We start from the raw sequence: 18,906 nt of genomic DNA on the forward strand, positions 1-18,906 counted from the left end.
GTCACAGTACCTGATATTTAAATGGCCCTCAGATGTCAGGGTTTATTGTATCCATCACAGGGAAAGAGGAGGTAGAAAATGCTATGAAGAAAGGATATTTTTGAGTCTTCATCCTAGAGTCTTGCCCTTTTTCCATTTGCGCAACTTTTTAAGCTCTTTCGCTAAATTTTTATGCAACTTTTTTAAAACTCAAAGCTAATTTCCCACCATGCTGCCACAGCTATGAAATTCTCTGTGATTGCCATGGTTTTCTACTTTCTTCCACCTTATACTTGAAAGTTCAAATTTGTCATTTAGTCTAATCCCTGTAAACCTAGATTTTCAGGGAATAAAAATGGAAGGATCCCACATTCACTGACTGAGCATCTGTTTATTTTTCCTTGAAGATAATATATTGCAATGTCCAGAGGAGTTCAGGTAGATGCCAGATATATAGAAAGATGGATAAGCCGTCTATCTTACATGGACAGGAAGCACAGACACAACTGAACAAACACAAGAAAATAACAAATAAGCAAAATACCCCTCAGTGAAGGATTAGTCAGTGCATTATTTCATGTAATCCCCAAAGCAAACCTATGATGCAGAACCAATTTTCAGTCCCATTTTATAAATGATAGAAATCCACTTTGGAGAGAGTAAGCAACTTTCAGACAGTCACCTAAGTCTAACTGGTACTGCTTGCACTGGCAACAAGGTCTTAGAACAGGATGCCAAAGTAAAGTGAAATAACACTTAGTCCAATTAATATATTTTTATATATACACACATAGAAAGAGAGCAGTTACTCTCTGCTCGGCATTGCTGCTAAGTCGCTTCAGTCGTGTCCAACTCTGTTCGACCCCATAGATGGCAGCCCACCAGGCTCCACTGTCCCTGGGATTCTCCAGGCAAGAACACTGGAGTGGGTTGCCATTTCCTTCTCCAATACATTAAAGTGAAAAGTGAAAGTGAAGTCGCTCAGTCGTGTCCAACTTTTTGCGACCCCATGGACTGTAGCCTACCAGGCTCCTTCGTCCATGGGATTTTCCAGGCAAGAGTACTGGAGTGGGTTGCCATTGCCTTCTCCGCATTGGGAGGATATAAATATGAATACAACACAGAAACGCAGGCCCTGGTCCTGATGAGCTTATCTGTAACAGTTGAGAGTAGGTGCTTGGGACATGAGATTAAGATAGCATTATAATAAATGTTACAATAAAGATCTAAACCGAATGCTACAAGAGCACAATGGAAACATAGTCACTGCCTTGGGGCTGTCAGGAAGGCTTCAAAGAGACCCATGAAGCTGAGTACCCAAGAATGGTCAGGGATCAGGGAAGGACAGGGGACCATATAAACCCTTTAGGCTCTTAATCCTGTCACAGAGCTCGGTGTTGCCTAGTTGCAGGTCAGGGAGCAGAATGCAGGAAGATGGGGAGGAACTGCTAACATAAGAAAAGCACATTGGAGTCAGGTTGAAAGAGCTTCAGGTTGAAAGTCAGGTTGAAAATGCCATACCCAGACTTCGGAGAGCTAAGGGAAACGGAAAGTGTCTAAACTGGGAAACCCTGTGATCACACTTGGATTACACTGTGGAAAGCCGTTTAGATGGAGAGGATGTTGGCCTGGTTTTTACTGTAATAACCCAGCCAGAGGTGCCAAGGGCCCACACTGGGGAATGAGAGTGAAGATATGAATGAGGGAGCAGATTTGAGAACCATTTCAGAGTCAGATCTTGGTAATACACATAATGAAGAGAAAGAAGGAACGGATGATCCAGTTCATCTGGAAAAGAAATTATTTATACGTCTGTGCTGGGCTGGGCCCAGGGATTTGCAAAGATAAACAAACTGCATTCAGGGAATCCAGACTCTCCTGTCTCTGGGGCTACAAATTCAGGCAGAACCCAGACGTAAGAGAAATGTGTGAGGTGTATGACAGGGCAAAATGGTGGGGCCATAGCACCCAGATACCCATGTCCCAGGAAGGCACTCGGATCCAGGGCTGATTAAAAACAAGAAGGCTGGCCCAGTGGTGCTGGCTGGGATGGGACCTTCCTCCACAGGAATCTCTAGAATGGCTCCCAAATTTCCATTTCCAGGAATTTGGAGATAATTTGGCTGTTAACTTACATGGAACATATGCTAAGAATCAAGTCTGGGAGACTAAGGAGTACTGGCTTTGAGATCTGGTGACTCTGAGGCTCAGAAGAGGAAAGCTAGAAATATGGTCCTAGGGCTCCGTAAAGAGATTTAAGGAAAGAAGTAAGTGCCTTCTATGGCAAGATTGAATTTCTACTCAAAAAGGGAGAACTGCAGGTGTTTTATATTTAGCCTGTCTAGCCAGATGGTAGTTACATCCTCTATAATCAGTCCACAAAGCTTCTTAGAGAGGAAGGAAGGAAAACTGAAGGGAAGAGAGCTGGACGGGTTGGGAAGGGGTCTTCCAGCTACTGGGAAGGAAGAGGGCATCCAGAACAATAAAGATGGAGGGACCAGCAAAAGGGTCCACCCATGAGAGGGAGGGCAGGACGAGGCAGGGGTGCCATGCCCGTGCTCCCCAAACTGCCCTCTCCACCCCTGCCACTCTTACGTTATTAGCATCCTGCTGCTGTTTTCCAGGGTGACGACTCCGATGAGGAAGATCTCTGCATCAGCAACAAATGGACTTTCCAAAGAACCAGCCGCCGGTGGTCTCGCGTGGACGACCTCCACACACTGTTTCCTGGAGGAGACAGAAATGGGTCGTCAGGAGACATTAGGATGAAAAACACGACCAGTAGTGAAAGTGTCCTCACGGATCTGAGCGAGCCCGAGGTCTGCTCCATTCACAGTGAAAGCAGCGGTGGGAGCGACGGCCGCAGCCAGCCAGGTGGTTACGGCGCCGGCCGGGAGGCCTTCGAGGGCCCCGGGCAGTACTGTGCTGACAGCCCGGTCATGCTGGACGCTGCGCTGGTGGGCAACAGCCTCCTGCCGTCCCCCAAAGATGGGCTCCAGCACCCTTTGCACCCAAAGAATGAGAAGCCCAGCCGGGCCAGAGCCAAGTCGTTCCTGAAACGCATGGAAACGCTGCGAGGGAAAGGCGCGCAGGGAAGGCACAAGGGGCGGCCTGGGGGCCTGGTGATCAGCGGGCCCGTGCTGCAGCAGGAGCCTGAGTCCTTCAGGGCCATGCAGTGCGTCCAGATCCCAAATGGACACCTCCAGAACTCGCCCCCCGCCACCGGCAGTGCCGGGCTTCCTGGCCCCACCAAGTGGGGTGCTGAGAGCAGCCCCTCGGAGAACAGCAGCAGCGGGGGGAGCACGCCCGGCCTGAAGGAGCGGAGGTGCCAGGAGGCCCACAAGCGCGGGGGCATGTACCTTGAAGACCTGGACGTGCTGGCGGGGACAGCCCTGCGGGACGCGGGGGACCGCCACGCACACGAGTTTCACTCGCAAGAGAACTTGGTGGTGCATGTCCCCAAAGACCACAAGCCAGGGACCTTCCCCAAGGCACTCTCGATCGAAAGCCTCTCGCCAACAGACAGCAGCCATGGGCCGAGTTGGAGGACCGGGAGTATCTCCCTGGGCAGACAGCCTGGCCCGGGAGCCAGAGAGCCCAGGCTTGTGGGGTCCTGCCACAGGGCGAGTCGGGTCAGCATCTACGACAATGTCCCCGGCTCCCACCTTTATGCCAGCACCGGGGACCTTCTGGACTTGGAGAAGGATGACCTCTTCCCTCACCTGGATGACATCCTCCATCACGTCAACGGGCTCCAGGAGGTGGTGGATGACTGGTCCAGAAACGTGTTACCCGAACCACAGACACACAGTGCCGGAGAGGCTAGCTTCTCCCCCTTCCCCTCTCCCAATCAGATCACCTTGGATTTCGAAGGCAACTCTGTCTCTGAAGGTCGGACCACACCCAGTGACATGGAAAGAGATGGAGCATCTCTTACTGAGTCAGAGGCCGCTGGGCCCAGAGAAAGGAGAGACTCGGGAGTAGGGGCCTCTCTGACCAGGCCAAACAGGTTGGTGGCATGGCTTTGTGAAGTGAGGTTTAAATCCCTTTCATAATAATTATGGTCTGTTTATTTAACAAACATTTATAGAGTACCTTCTAAATATTTAACACTGGTCTAAGTGAAGTATGCAGTTGGGAATTATTTGAATAGTAGTATGGCTTTTGTGCAGATTGAATCCATTTTAACTCACATTTGTTTCTCCCAGTGTTTACCCTTTAATTCAATCTTCAGTTCAGTTCAGTTCAGTCGCTCAGTCATGTCCGACTCTTTGAGTCCCCATGAAGCACAGCATGCCAGGCCTCCCTGTCCATCACCAACTCCCAGAGTTCACTCAGACTCATGTCCATCGAGTCAGTGATGCCATCCAGCCATCTCATCCTCTGTCATCCCCTTTTCCTCCTGCCCCCAATCCCTCCCAGCATCAGAGTCTTTTCCAATGAGTCAACTCTTCGCATGAGGTGGCCAAAGTACTGGAGTTTCAGCTTTAGCATCATTCCTTCCAAAGAACACCCAGGCTTGGTTTTATGCCCCCCCCAAAAAAAAATTTGAGCTTATGTGCAAAGTACTGATGACAAGGCCCATTGCCTGTGCACAGGCTCTTCCCATGACCTTGCCAAATCTTACATTTTTAAAAAGTTCTATGAGAAATTTCTGAGATCTAAGGTGTAATCAAGAGAGTTCAGAAAAACATCTATTTCTGCTTTATTGACTATGCCAAAGCCTTTGACTGTGTGAATCACAATAAACTGTGGAAAATTCTGAAAGAGATGGGAATACCAGACCACCTAACCTGCCTCTTGAGAAACCTATACGCAGGTCAGATTCAACAGTTAGAACTGGACATGAAACAACAGACTGGCTCCAAATAGGAAAAGGAGTACATCAAGGCTGTATATTGTCACCGTGCTTATTTAACTTATATGCAGAGCACATCATGAGAAACGCTGGTCTGGAAAAAGCACAAGCTGGAATCAAGATTGCCAGGAGAAATATCAATAACCTCAGAAATGCAGATGACACCACCCTTATGGCAGAAAGTGAAGAGGAGCTAAAGAGCCTCTTGATGAAAGTGAAAGAGGAGAGTGAAAAAGTTGGCTTAAAGCTCAACATTCAGAAAACGAAGATCATAGCATCTTGTCCCATCACTTCATGGCAAATAGATGGGGAAACAGTGGAAACAATGTCAGACTTTATCTTTTTGGGGGGCTCCAAAATCGCTGCAGATATGACTGCAGCCATGAAATTAAAAAACCCTTACTCCTTGGAAGGAAAGTTATGACCAACCTAGACAGCATATTCAAAAGCAGAGACATTACTTTGCCAACAAAGGTCCATCTAGTCAAGGCTATGGTTTTTCCAGTGGTCATGTATGGATGTGAGAGTTGGACTGTGAAGAAAGCTGAGCGCTGAACAATTGATGCTTTTGAACTGTGGTGTTGGAGAAGATTCCTGAGAGTCCCTAGGACTGCAAGGAGATCCAACCAGTCCATTCTAAAGGAGTTCAGCCCTGAGTGTTGTTTGGAAGGAATGATGCTAAAGCTGAAACTCCAGTACTTTGGCCACCTCGTGCGAAGAGTTGACTCATTGGAAAAGACTCTGATGCTGGGAGGGATTGAGGGCAGGAGGAGAAGGGGACGACAGAGGATGAGATGGCTGGATGGCATCACTGACTCGATGGACATGAGTTTGAGTGAACTCTGGGAGTTGGTGATGGACAGGAGGCCTGGCGTGCTGCGATTCATGGGGTCGCAAAGAGTCGGACACAACTGAGCGACTGAACTGAACTGAAGGTGTACGCAGTACTTTATATGTTTATTTTGACTTAAAATGCAGAATAGAAAGCACATAAAAGCTGTTTTACTATGATCATTTCACAAGCACCTTAGATAAATGTCCCTGGAAGGGGGTAACCAGTAGGAACAGGCCTACTGTATGTGCTGCTGGGTCTCTCCCGAGGCAGTGATGTCTCTTGGGCTCACTGCTGTGCAATCACATCGGGAGAACTTCATCTCCACCTGTCACAAGTCAGTGTGGAGTCAGGATAGCAGTGTGATGGTACTCTGCAGCTCCCAAGTGTGTGTGATCTCTGTCTCTGCCTCTGTCTGTCTGAACGTCTCTCTCTCTCTCTCTTACACACACAGTCTCAGGTGCTTGCAACACTGTGGGAATGGATTTAGGAATAAACTAACACATAAAATTTATTACATCACTTATTTAAGCCTCCTAATGGTGGCTCCGACAGTAAAGAATCTACCAGCAATGCAGGAGGCCTGGGTTCGATCCCTGGGTCAGGAAGATTCCCTGGAGAAAGGAATGGCAACCCACTCCATCATTCTGGCCAGGAGAACCCCAGGGACAGAGGAGCCTGGCAGGCTACAGTCCATGGGGGTCGCAGAGTTGGACACAACCAAGCAACTAACACCACCAGTGAAACAGATAATGACTTCTTCCAAAATACTTTCTTCTGTCTGTTCTGCGCATTTTGTGTCTTTCTGCTCCCTTTGCTCTGTGGCTCTCTTGGCTCAGAAACTATTTTGATTAGCTACTTAAAAATCAGTAACATCTCATGTTTTCTGACAAACCCATCCCCTTTGTGACTGGCTTCTCTGACGGTCTTTCCGGTAAAGGCGACTCCGGTGGAACAGCTTCCAGCTCTCACACCAGCCGCAGCCATCTACGGCATCACCCCACATCAGCGGACAGACAGCCGGCCAGCTGAACCTGCTCCAGCGCTTCTCGCTGCTCCGCCTCACGGCCATCATGGAGAAGCACTCCATGTCCAACAAGCACGGCTGGACGTGGTGCGTAGCCCATTCACCTTGGAGCAGACCATTCGTTCCAGGGCTCAGTGTGTGATGGCAAGCACTTCTGTATTTGCTTTCTGAGTTCTGAGGAATCTGGTTGTTTCTTTCACTGCCAGTCTCTTGGGAAAAAAAATGCCCAGAGTTCTTCCTCAGTGTCGGCCTCTGGGCTGCCAAAGCCTGGATGAGATGTAGCCTACAGGAAGCATTGCTTTATTTGTAGCTCTCTGTCAGTTTCCAGGGAAGGCAGTCAGGCTCCAAGTAAAGAGTGATTAGTTGTGAACAGAGACATTAAAAATAAACTTGCCATAAAGTAATTCTGGCAGTTTGCAAAGAAAACATCTGTTTCTTGTACCTCCTGCCCCAATGCAGAGCTCCACACTTAGAGCATTGCTTCATTCTGAGAGCACTGAACTCTTCAAATACAGTTCTGCTCTTATTTCATTGACTAATAAAAACAAGACTATGCAGTAAACCTTTGGAATAAGGAACTCACAAAAGCATATGTTGGAACTTGAATGTAGGCCGATTTTACACAATTTGATGAATTTGGAAAAACATAAGATGTGCTGCTAATTGTCATATGTTATATATTATGCACAAAGAAGAATTGGCAGTTTATATTTTATAAAATATAATAAGAAAGTTATAAATTGTGTGGTCAAATCAACATATGCTTGTGTATTAAAATTTTCTTTAAAAAGTACAACTGGTTCTAGAAAAGTAAGGGAAGATATTAACATAATATTTTATCTTCTCTTCTTTCTCCTCCAACCCCAACCAAATTTCTTCTTTCTGATGTAGTTTTTAATTTTGTTTTGTTTTGTCTTATTGGGGACTTTAAAGTGTTTATCACTTAAGAAGTGTGTCTGTCACAGATAAACTGGAATGTCAAGCACTTGATTTGAAAGCAGGGCCATAAATCCATTCTGCTAATGTGAATCACCCTGTTTAACAGTTAGAGGCACAGGGCACACACAGTCCTTCCAATGTAATGTGAATTATCAAGGGAGAAATGTTGAATTCCCCGGTGCCTGTCAGATGTTCCAACAAAAGCTTGGCTTCCCTCTTGCTTTCACAGCCTCTCCCCGCAGTGTGCTCCACGAGGCGTGCATGACCTGGTTTCTGTGAATTTTAGGGCAGTTCCAAAGTTCATGAAGAGGATGAAAGTTCCCGATTACCGAGACAAGGCAGTCTTTGGCGTTCCCCTCATCGTTCATGTCCAGAGAACTGGGCAGCCCCTGCCACAGAGCATCCAGCAAGCGCTGAGGTATCTACGCAGCAACTGCCTCGATCAGGTAGGGTCATCAGTCCCAGGCACAGGCCAGGCAGCACAGAGCACCAGCCAGATCAGATCCATCCAGGGTCAGACAAGACATGCCTCTCTGAAAGAAAAGGCACTGTCGTCTTTAGAGGTCACTGTTTAATTTGACCAGGTGACATCCTCATCAAGTCATGCGAGGATGTTTCCTCACTGGCAACTTGAAGGACACCCCGGAGTGACTGCAGAATGCTAACGTTGATCATTTGTACCTGTGATAGCTAATTTGTGTTCCCCGGAAACTGGGAGTAAAGCTATCTACTGCATTTCCTTTTAATTATGGTCTCAATGCCACCAGTGATTGCACAGCATTCTTTTATCCTTGTTTGTTTTTAAACTAGAATTAGGTGTTTATATCTCCCTTTATTAATTTTTTTGAAGCAGTACCATAACTGTTTATATTTTTTAATTTATTTATATATTTTTTAAATGTGTAAGTAAAATATGAAAATAATATCAGCTAAGTTAAATGTCCCTTCATCTTGTGGAGTTGATTAAAAAGCTCAAGCTGAACAAAATTTTTGGAGACCATTTTCCATCTCCAGGACTGTGGGGGCCACCACAATGGTGGACAATGAATGGCCCAGAGTGCAACCTAGTCTATGATTAACCAGGCCAGGCCTTTGCTCCTCTGAAGTAATACTCATTAGTTTCTCTATTAGACATTCTGTCCAAAATAAAAGCCATGTTTCTGCTTGATCAATTGCAACCTTGAGTATTGAGGGTATTTTCAGGTAACTATTCTATAATGGCTTCTATTCATCTTACTCTTTAATACCGTGTGAAGAATCTGTGCCACTCTAAGGTTATTTGCACTTTTCATTGATTTACCCTTGGCCTTAAGCCAAGTGGACAGGAATGAGCTAAGCCACCCGAACTCATGAACTGATGTCGTCTCCACCCCAGTGCTGAGATCATACTTAGAATCAGGATGGTCTCTTGATGAATCAGATAGCAGTTTTCAGTGGAAAAGAACAGGAGTAACTTCCTCATTCAGTGCCATCACTGATTGAACTCAATGCATTTTGCCCTTTTCCCTTCCCACTCTTCATTTAGATAATACACACATCTACATTTTTTCATATTTAGATGTTACTGTGAGGGTAAACATGGTTGCTGTTACCGTTGTGGTGGCGATGGCTGCTTTGTTGAGAAATGGCCTGGATGGCTTGCCTGTTATTTCTCAGAAAGAAAAGCAACAGACCACTTGTCTAAAACCAACAGCACTCATCTTTGGCAGATGCCCCAATTAATGTTAATTGATTTGTGAGTAACATCCCGATAGAGCAATCCAATGAAGCTGATAGTTACGCGTTAGATTTTTTTTTTTTTTTAATTTTAGAACTTTTAACCAAAGGCACACATTAATCAAAAGTAGAAGGTCTATGGGTATTTTATTGAGAAAAATTTTTGGAGAGGTGGACTCAAACATTTGCCAATACCCTGGGAATTCCCTGGTGGCTCAGATGGGATAGAGTCTGCCTGCAATGTAGTGCAGGAGACCCAGGTTCACTTCTGGGGTCAGGAAGATCCCCTGGAGAAGAAAATGTCTTCCTACTACACTACTCTTCCCTGGAAAATCCCACGGCCAGAGGAGCCTGGCAGGCTACAGTCCACGGGTCGCAAAGAGTTGGAAACAACTGAGCAACTCTACTTTCACTCTAGTTAATCTCTTTTGCAGTCCTAAAAGCACTGCTACCGTGCCCTTCAGCACAGGACTTTGAAACTTCAACTGTACTTTTACTGGACTATTAGTATAGACCCAGGATTGTATTTTGTGGAGAGTAGCCTGCTATTCAGACACATTTTTCCAAACTTCTCAATTTTTATAAAGGTATATAAGACCCATCTCCCCTCTTGGCTGATTCTCTTTGAATCTTTGGCTCTAATGCTTGTCAGCAAATGCTCTATTAAGAGAAAACGGGGTTTGTTCTGGAATGCTTAAAGCAAATGCTGCAGTTCATCTACAGTCTTCACTCAATAACTGTAACCTTTCTTAAGTGCCCAGCATGTTTCAGGGATATTAGGTATCCTGCGCTCACTGCCTCATTCAATCCCATATCCACCCAGGGCAGGGTTAGCCCCCAGGTGGCAATGGTGGAGCCAACATTTGCTTGAAAATCTATCTCCAGGGCCCAAGTTTTTAACAAATGCATTTCACTACCACCTGTTAGAATTGCTTGTCCCCAGTGATTTGGGGGTGATGCCACCTCTGGCATTGAGGAACACTTTGAGAAGTGGCCCTAAACAACTCACTGATGGATTCAGTGTCAGGATTGTGTTGATGATGTTATTCATTGTATCATGTGGTGTCTTTTCTGTAAGAACCAAAGAATTTTTCTTCCTCAGGGCCCAGCACCTGAAAACATTGTTATTTTTGGGATAACTGACCTGTCTATATTAGGTACACCAGGCTCATTCGGCTGGATATGTTTTCCTCTCTACATTGGCTGCGAGAATTATTGAAACCAAATGCACATTCTGCCTGTAGTTAATATATGCAACATGGGGGCACGCGTGAATTTTGTGTGTGAACCTCATTCCTACTTCCTGCTCTCTTTTTCTATCTTTATTTTCCTATTGCTCTGATGGTCTCATCTATGATCCTTAATTTATAGATCACTGTAAGTCACTTTGAATTCTTTCCTAAACAAGATTGGCTACACACGCATTGTAATATCACCACTCTACTCACTGCGTAGTCTTTATGTAGAACGGAAAGCAGTCCTGCCCCCTGTAGACTCTGAATAAAGCTGTATCACCAGCACTGCTGCTGTTATTGATGCCAGTCTGCTGTTTGAAGCAAAAGTCATTTAAATGGAGAGAAGAAAAGTGGCACCAAATCCCCCTCAACCCCTGCTCCCTGGCTTAAGCTTATTCCCTGTCTCCATTTCAGACCTGTAACTATTTTCTTTCTTTCTTTAATCTGGATGAATACCACCCTGAAAAACAGTATGCTGGCAAAGCCTTATAAGAAAAAGGCTCATTTCGTGGACAGGGATACTGACTGTAAATGTAAACACAAGGAACAAGTCAACCCTTCTCTTGTCTCCGTCCAAAGAAAGAATCTGTCAGATGTCACAGGGCCTTTCACCTTATCCAGTCCCTCCCTTAGGAAGCACTCAGTGCCGGCAAGGACCCCCCACCTTCATCAGCAAAGAGTGTGAGGAACACACAGAGGGCCCCCTCTGGTCCCTGCAAAGAAGGCAGGCAGTAACAGTAAGAAATGAGGGCAAAGTAGAGAAACAATAAAAAAACCAGGCTCAGGAGGAAGACTGTCCTAGAGATTTAAGAGCCAACTCAAGCAAGTAAAAGCCAGTGAATCAGAAAAGAAAGAGGGGCCAAAGAGCAGGGAAGGAGAACCCGCCAGATAAACGTTCTTCCTTCACCAGTGGCTCCTCCTCTGAATCGAAGACTCAGGTCTACACAGGATCCTGAGCCCCAGCCCCACGGCTGTGCAGGACCAAAGGGTCTAGGATGCCCTTCCTCTGAAGCACGTGGACCGACTTCTCTGCTCCTCCTTTTACGTGGTCCCCTCCAACCACCTTCTAGGGCTGTCCCAAGGCTCAGCCTCTGACCCCAGGGAGGGAGGCTCCCTCCCTGCTCCGCTCCTTCCCCTCAGGCTAAGCATTCTTCTGAAACAGGAGAACGTCACAAACAGCCGAAGACAGCCCGACAGAGCCCTGAAACAGGGCCACCATATCCCCAAGTACAGAACATCTTCTTGGTGATGAAATACAGTGTGTCCATTTTCACCTGAGCAGTTGGCTGGAGATGAAATAAGGATGTTTACCTTCAATTATGAATCATTGCAGACAGGGCAGTGTGTGAAAGGAGCCGAGCTCTATTGGCTGAGCTTTTATTTCTAAAAGTTCACAGAAGGGCTCACAGCCTAAATCAGCTGCACAGAAGGATAGATGATACCCAGGTTATACCCAGCTCCTGATAAGTATGGAGTCATGGCAGTGAGTGGCCAAACCTGCAAGGCTCCACATAAGAACCTGCTACATGCTGCTCTCAGGCACCTTTCCCTCTCTGGAAAAAACCAAACTTTCTTCATTAGTGGCGCACATCCCTAAAGAAGAAGAAACACAAGTCCTGATAAACATCATTAAGTGCTGAAAGGATTAGCATAAGCAGGATGCCAAGTAGGAGATTCAACATTATTTAGATGAAACTTGAATTCCAATGCAGCACTCAGCCCACGCTCTCCTTCTAATGGGGTAGCAAGTCTTAAAAGCCCAGTTATGCCGTGAAGACACTTCATACTCAGTACAAGTATCCTCAACCTGCTGTCTACCTGACATCAGAATGAGATGTACCTGGGTCTCTTTTTAAATTACACGTTGAGTCCTTGCTTTTCAAAGCTGAATGTTTAGGTGGAAGACTAAAGAGAGAGGACAGTAAAACCAGACCAGAGGGACACTCATCATTCGTCCTTTTACCCTGAAAATGAGAGATGACGTGCAAGAGAGAAGCTTATGAAATGGATTTTGCATTGCTTACCACCACTCTTCCCTATTAAGAGAGGATGTTAGAGCCATACTTCCTGGGACATGAGAGCAGGCCCTGCTGTGTAATTTGTGGAGTCTTGTACAAAATGAAAAGTGCACAGAGATTACGAAGAATTTCAAAATGGCAACCACAGAGCATTAAACTAAACATGGGTCCACATGTGACTACCCAGGTCACTTGGCCACCAGCGACAGACACAGAAGCAAATGAAAGACATTTCACACATCTTGGGTCTTCTTCATAATGAAACTGAAGGGCCTGGGGTTGCCTCCCACCGGCCGCAATGACCATGGTTTCCCTAGAAGAAATGCATTTTCAGTGGTTTCTTTGGTCCTCCACTTTTTACTTACAAAAAGAAATTAGTCAGAAATGCACATTTTATCACAGCTCTGAAAGCTTTTTGAAGAGGAAGTGATGGTTGGCAAACCTGGGAACCCCCAGCCCTGGCTGCTCTACGATGATGGATAAGAAAAGCTCTTCCCTCTGGTCCCAGAAAAAGCTTCTACTTACCTCACCAGGAAGCTTTCCATTGCAGGGACCTGAAGCCCTGCCCCCAAATGGCTTAAACAATAGAAAATTGCCACGGTCACATAACAACAAGGCAGGTAGTAGGGCAATTCTTCCATCAGCTCAGTGCGATTTTTTACGACAGGGGCCCTTCCCATCTCTCTCTTCTGCCATCCTCAGTACTCCATCTGGAATCTGATTTCAGACCACCTTTACTTTTACTAGACTTAGAAAAAAAAAATTCCTTTGGTGCTTCCAACAGAAGCGCCAAAAATCCACAGAACCCACAGATATTTCCCACGTCCCCTGGAAGATAAGGGTGGGACGGGAAGGTTACTGTCAGAATTTGAGGCAGAACAAATAAATACCTGACAACCCTCTGGACATCCTGTGAGATCTGAAGTCGGAACAAGCAGCACAGAGCCCACGGCTGGAGAGCTCCAGACACGTCTCAAATCGTTGAAATAACAGTATCTGCTGAAACTAGAAAGAAACTTGGAGACAGAACAGTACAAAGAAAGCATCCCTGGGATACGTGTGTACCTGCACCTCACGTGCACCAGAATCCACGCAGGCGAGGCACAGAGGACAACAAGGAACCCTGTCCCACCACGTACACACACACACAGATACTCACTCACTCACACACACACACAGTTGTCAGCTTTATTCTTTTTATAGAGTACGATCAGTATTTCTCCACCGTCAAAAACAATAATAACAGGAATTCTTGGATGGAATACTCCCAACTCACAGGAGGAGCCCTGTTTGTGAGTCACGCTGAGGAATTCACCTCTGGGGCACTTGGCTTCTGAGACCTCCGTGCATCTTGGCCCTGAGGCCTGGTCCTGGGCCTCCTTCCAGAATTAGAGATGTAAACACACTGAGGCTGGGTCTCACTCCGATAATCACTTATCTGACACCTTGAACTTTTCTTTTGACAGTACATGCTTTCTTCTCCTGCCTTTTGATGAAATGTGGAGTAGTCGCCAGAGGAAGAGAAATGTTCTTTAGATTCTTCTTGGCAACGTTTCTGCATTTTCTAGGCATTCCAAACCTTAAGAATCAAAAAGAAAGCGATTAATGTTTTAAATGACACTCTGCCTGAGTATCCAATTCTGTGGAATTGGGGTGGTAAGCCTCAGAATGCAGAGAAGGATTGCTAAGGATTCTGTCTTTATTGCCACAAAAAGTAGCGGTGTATAATTTCCCCTGTGTTCCGTGCCTCTGACGTATACAAAACCCCGAGTATTCCCCAACTGCTTGGAATTCTTCCCTTGCTGTTACTGCAGTTCGAAAGAGTGAGGGCTGCTCTCCATTTATAGCAGCAACTGAGAGAGCTCTCCTCAGACGCTGGAGCTTGGGTTGAGGCCGGCCTGGCACATGCAGCGGCCAGGGAGGCGTGACTCTCCAGAGCAGGGGAAGAGCAGCCAGCGTTGACTCCCGGTCCGGCTACGGCCCACCTCTCTGACCGCTGGGAGTGTGGAAGCTGGCCAACCAGGGAGCTCTTGGGGAGTGAGAAGAGTGCAGATGGAGGCTTGAGGAACCGGATTTGAGAAATTCAGTGACCTGCGGGCATTTAAAAATAACAGATAGACTAATGCACTGTAAGCCCGGGCTCCCAGACAAGCTCAGTTCTTTTGGGGTGGCGGCAGGTCCGCTCGAGGGGAGCCTACAGTGTAACCTGGAAACCACTGCAGGACCCTGCATCCCCACAGGGCTCTGCTCCCCCTTGCACATCCCTGTTGGGGCATCATCCCCATGGTGCCCGACTGCTCCATTTATTTGTCAAGCAGAGGAGTCTGAGTGCTAAGGATGAAAAGGGCGTAAGACAACATCTTGAAGTCTGAAGAAAAGCCACTCAAGAATCATTCTCACCAGAGCCATAACTTACATACATAACAACACACCAGCTAGAGTAGTAGGTGCATCATACGAGAAGCATATGTCACAAGGATTCTGGAGAAGGAAAAGCATAGAAGTAAGACTTTTCAATCAAAATACATGCTTATGATATTGTTTCATGAACACATTCCCAATAAGCCTTTCCCTCAAAGGGGCATTGGATATGGTTGCTTATCTGGTATCTACCAAACCTTCCATTGAGGGGACTTTTTCAAAACCCCTACTAAAGTGCACACAACCAGAGGACAGGGAATTTTGTCTGGTCTGTTCACTGATGAGTCCAAGAAGCTATAAGTATGCCTGATACATAATGGGTATTTAATCACTACTTGTTAACTAAATGAATACAATAACATCAGTGGTGTTATAAGACTTGACAGGTTACAAAGCACAATCACATCTATTTTCTCCGTAGCCCTGTAAGGTGGGGTACTATTATTATTTTCATTTTGTGGGAGAGGAAGTCAGTGTTCCGCTACTGCCCAGAGTAGCTAAATTAGTAATTTACAATTGACTAGTTTGGCCACAATTCCAGCTCGCTGAGTCCTGGTCCCACTGCCTTCCGATCACCCCCCAGGTGCTTGCCGTAGGAAGAAAATATCTGGGGCCAAAGGCAGCCTCACTGACACATCCCTGTGGCTTGTTTCAGGTGGGTCTTTTTCGAAAATCAGGTGTGAAATCTCGAATCCATGCCTTACGTCAAATGAATGAGAACTTCCCTGAGAACGTCAGCTATGAGGACCAGTCCGCTTACGATGTAGCGGACATGGTGAAGCAGTTCTTCCGGGACCTTCCTGAGCCTCTTTTCACCAACAAGCTCAGTGACACCTTCCTCCACATCTACCAGTGTAAGTGGTACAGTGCCCAGCCTGTTCTTAAGTGCATCCATTAACCAAAAAAAAAAAAAGTACATAGACTGAGTTTTAATCGTACAGGTAATACATGCATACGTGCTAAGTTGCCTCAGTTGTATCTGACTCTTTGCAACCCTTTGGATTGTAGCCCACCAGGCACCTCTGTCCATAGGATTCTCCAGGCAAAAATACTGGAGTTGGTTGCCATGCTCTTCTCCAAGGGATCTCCCACCCAGGGATCGAACCGACATCTCCTGTGGCCCCTGCATTGCAGACAGACTCTTTACCACTGAGCCACCGAGGAAACCCTACAAGCAATGCATGAAGTATATAAAAGTTACAGGAGTAAACTTTGTTCACACTTTGATATGAAAATCTCCAGGCTGTATTTTATGCATTTGAAAATACTTTTTGACATTAAAAACCTTCCTTCTCTCAATAGGGGTTTGTGTAAGATATATTAAAAAAGAAAAAAACTAACTTTCAATGTAATTTTAATAAACTTAAAATGAAAAGGGAAACAATAGAATTTATTTTACATATAGGTGTTTTTAAAAAGAAAGCATTTCCTTGGTATATATGAAATCCAGATGTGTTAAAATGACTAGAAATCAAGGGAAAATTGTATTTTAATACCATGCATTTTAACTGGTGGTGAGTAAGCAAAGCAAATCAAGGCTTAAGCTTAATTCAACTAATTTATATTTTCACTTAGAACTTTTTAAGTGATGTGAAGTTGATAATGCTCAGTGAAGCCCCTATAATTAATAATTGAAAATAGCAATTATTGATTTAAAGGCATACCCTGCTAAAGGTAGTTGCTAAGGGCAGGAGGAGAAATGAACACGTGGCTTTTTCCTAGCGGCACTGTTATGTTTACCCAGCATCCGCATGGGTTTCCTTTCAGGACTCCCCAAGGATACTCAGGTCCTACCATCAGTTTTCCATATCCTCCGTTGGGCACCCGAGGATTCAGACAACTTCAGATCATAAACACAGTACAGGATACACAGTTCATTGAATCTGCAAATTCAAGACCCAAGTATAGGAAGAGCTGACTGTGTATTTATCAGGAAAAAGCACTTGCCTGTTAAGTGAACCTGTGCAGGTCAAACCATGTTGTTCAAGGGTCAGCTATAAGTATTTAATGGTCCAAGTCTCAATTCTTCAGGAAAAAACACTCGGCCTGTGGACTTTTGAGTTTTTAGCAACATATGCATGAAATGGACCTTGACATGAAATTGATCCAACTCGAAGAGGATTCCTGCTTATTGAGAATCCTGTACTAAATGTATTTTAGGAGTTTGCAATATTGCAAACAAAAAGGATTATAACAAGTACCACTTGTCAAAAGAGGATAAAGTAGTGACCCACTAAATAAATATTATCTTGTCAAATGAATAGGTTAAGTTAGTGATACAGGTTGCTGGAACCTAAATACAGGGAATTCATGTTTCTGCCATAAGAGGTTGAGCTGTGTTTTATCAGTAAAACCTCCCTTATGGTTTGGAAGTAGCATATATGAGCCTTTACATGAAATCGGTTCTTGGGTTATGGTTGACATTAGTCTAAGGTTAAAGCTAGATTATTTCCAAGAGATAAAAGCTTTCAGCTCTTTGTGAGACTCACAAACAACAACAAAAAAAGATCAAAGCAGGGTTTATTTTAGCTGAGCAAACATTTACTGAGTTCAGCTTATGTTCAGGGCACTGTGCTGAGCACTGCAGAGCACATGGATGAGTAAGACTTAACTCTGCTCTTAGGCATCTTACAACTTAGGGAGACAAGACGTACACAGATAACTGCAATACAGCGAAACCGGTCGGAGACATTCCATGATAAGTTACAAAGAGCACCCAGGGAGGTTGAGATGAGGAATAAGGACTTGATGGAGAGGTGACAACTCAAGGTTGAGATACACAAAGAACACATGCTGAGCAAAGCAAACAGCACATGTGTCAGGCGATTATAGGATTTCTGTCTGGCTTGCAGAAGGGTAACTGTCCAGTGAAGCATCAGATGACTCCAAAAATTAGACTGAGGCCTGTACCCAGGAAGGGCACTGAACATTAGAGCAAAGGGCCTATATTTGGTTCATTAATCACTGGAGAACCTTTGGGCATTGTTGAGGGAGATGACCAGTTACAATGCTCTCAGCTATAAACACAGGACCCAAAATCCAACAAACAGTTGTTTAAACAGTAAAGACATTATATAATTGCACAAGACAGAAAATCTGGAGTTGAGTAATTCCAGAGTCGGTTAATTCAGGGACACCATGGCTGAAGTGCGCCTCTTCTTGGTTATCCCCTTGTGACCAAGGTTATTCCCCTGGTCACTATAGGACTGCCACCACTTAGCATTATCATGTCTTCCCAAAATCACATCCAAAGGCAAGAGGCAGGCAGACGGGGTCTCCTCAGGCATGTGTCTTTCTATCAGGGAGATAAATATATAGAAGCACCTGCCTAGCATTTATTTGGTCTCACAGGCCAGAAAGGATACATTTTTCTCCCCTAAATCAATCACTGGAGAGAAGAACGGGGTTACCATTTTTGGTTTAGGCCAGCGTGGGTCAGAGGGAAGGGCCCAACCTCCCTGAGCACAATACAGCCCAAACCTGAACAGCACATGGCCTTTCTTAGAGAGGGAGGAGAGAGCAAGTATATCCCAGGCAGCCAAGCCTGTGCTGCAAGGGCCAGTGTCCATCAGAACTGCTTATTTGACCCATGAATCAGAAAGTGGTGAACAGGAGCTACTAGACGGGACAAGAAAGGAGGGTCAGGTAGCCAGCACATTGATTGAGGCTCTGAGTTACCTGCGGTGACTTCTAGTAGCCAGACTAGAAATAACAGCGTTCCAGGGATAGACTCTGGAGTCAAGAGTTTTCCAGTGTCTGTGGGGAAGAGGCCACTTCTCCCAGGTGGCTCAGACAGTAAAGAATCTGGCTACTAATGCAGGAGACACAGGTTCGATCCCTGGGTGGGGAAGATCCCTTGGAGGAGGATATGACAACCCATT

At 45.5% G+C, this 18,906-nt stretch overlaps 1 protein-coding gene across 6 annotated transcripts in view; it reads left to right on the forward strand.

The window, feature by feature from the left end:
• Positions 1-18,906, forward strand: part of STARD13 (StAR related lipid transfer domain containing 13) — a 403,121-nt gene that overhangs the window by 373,450 nt on the left and 10,765 nt on the right. For 4 of the 6 annotated variants that reach the window (XM_040267096.1, XM_040267094.1, XM_040267092.1 and 1 more), the window contains 4 exons: positions 2,604-3,988; positions 6,610-6,783; positions 7,865-8,081; positions 15,681-15,879. In XM_040267096.1, the coding sequence (XP_040123030.1) occupies positions 2,604-3,988; positions 6,610-6,783; positions 7,865-8,081; positions 15,681-15,879 (1,975 nt within the window). The remainder of the gene's footprint in view (positions 1-2,603; positions 3,989-6,609; positions 6,784-7,864; positions 8,082-15,680; positions 15,880-18,906) is intronic. The other 2 variants (XM_040267098.1, XM_040267095.1) reach the window with 1 other exon arrangement.

This window comes from Oryx dammah, unplaced genomic scaffold (assembly GCF_014754425.2).
Source record: "Oryx dammah isolate SB20612 unplaced genomic scaffold, SCBI_Odam_1.1 HiC_scaffold_24, whole genome shotgun sequence".
Lineage (NCBI taxonomy): Eukaryota > Metazoa > Chordata > Mammalia > Artiodactyla > Bovidae > Oryx > Oryx dammah.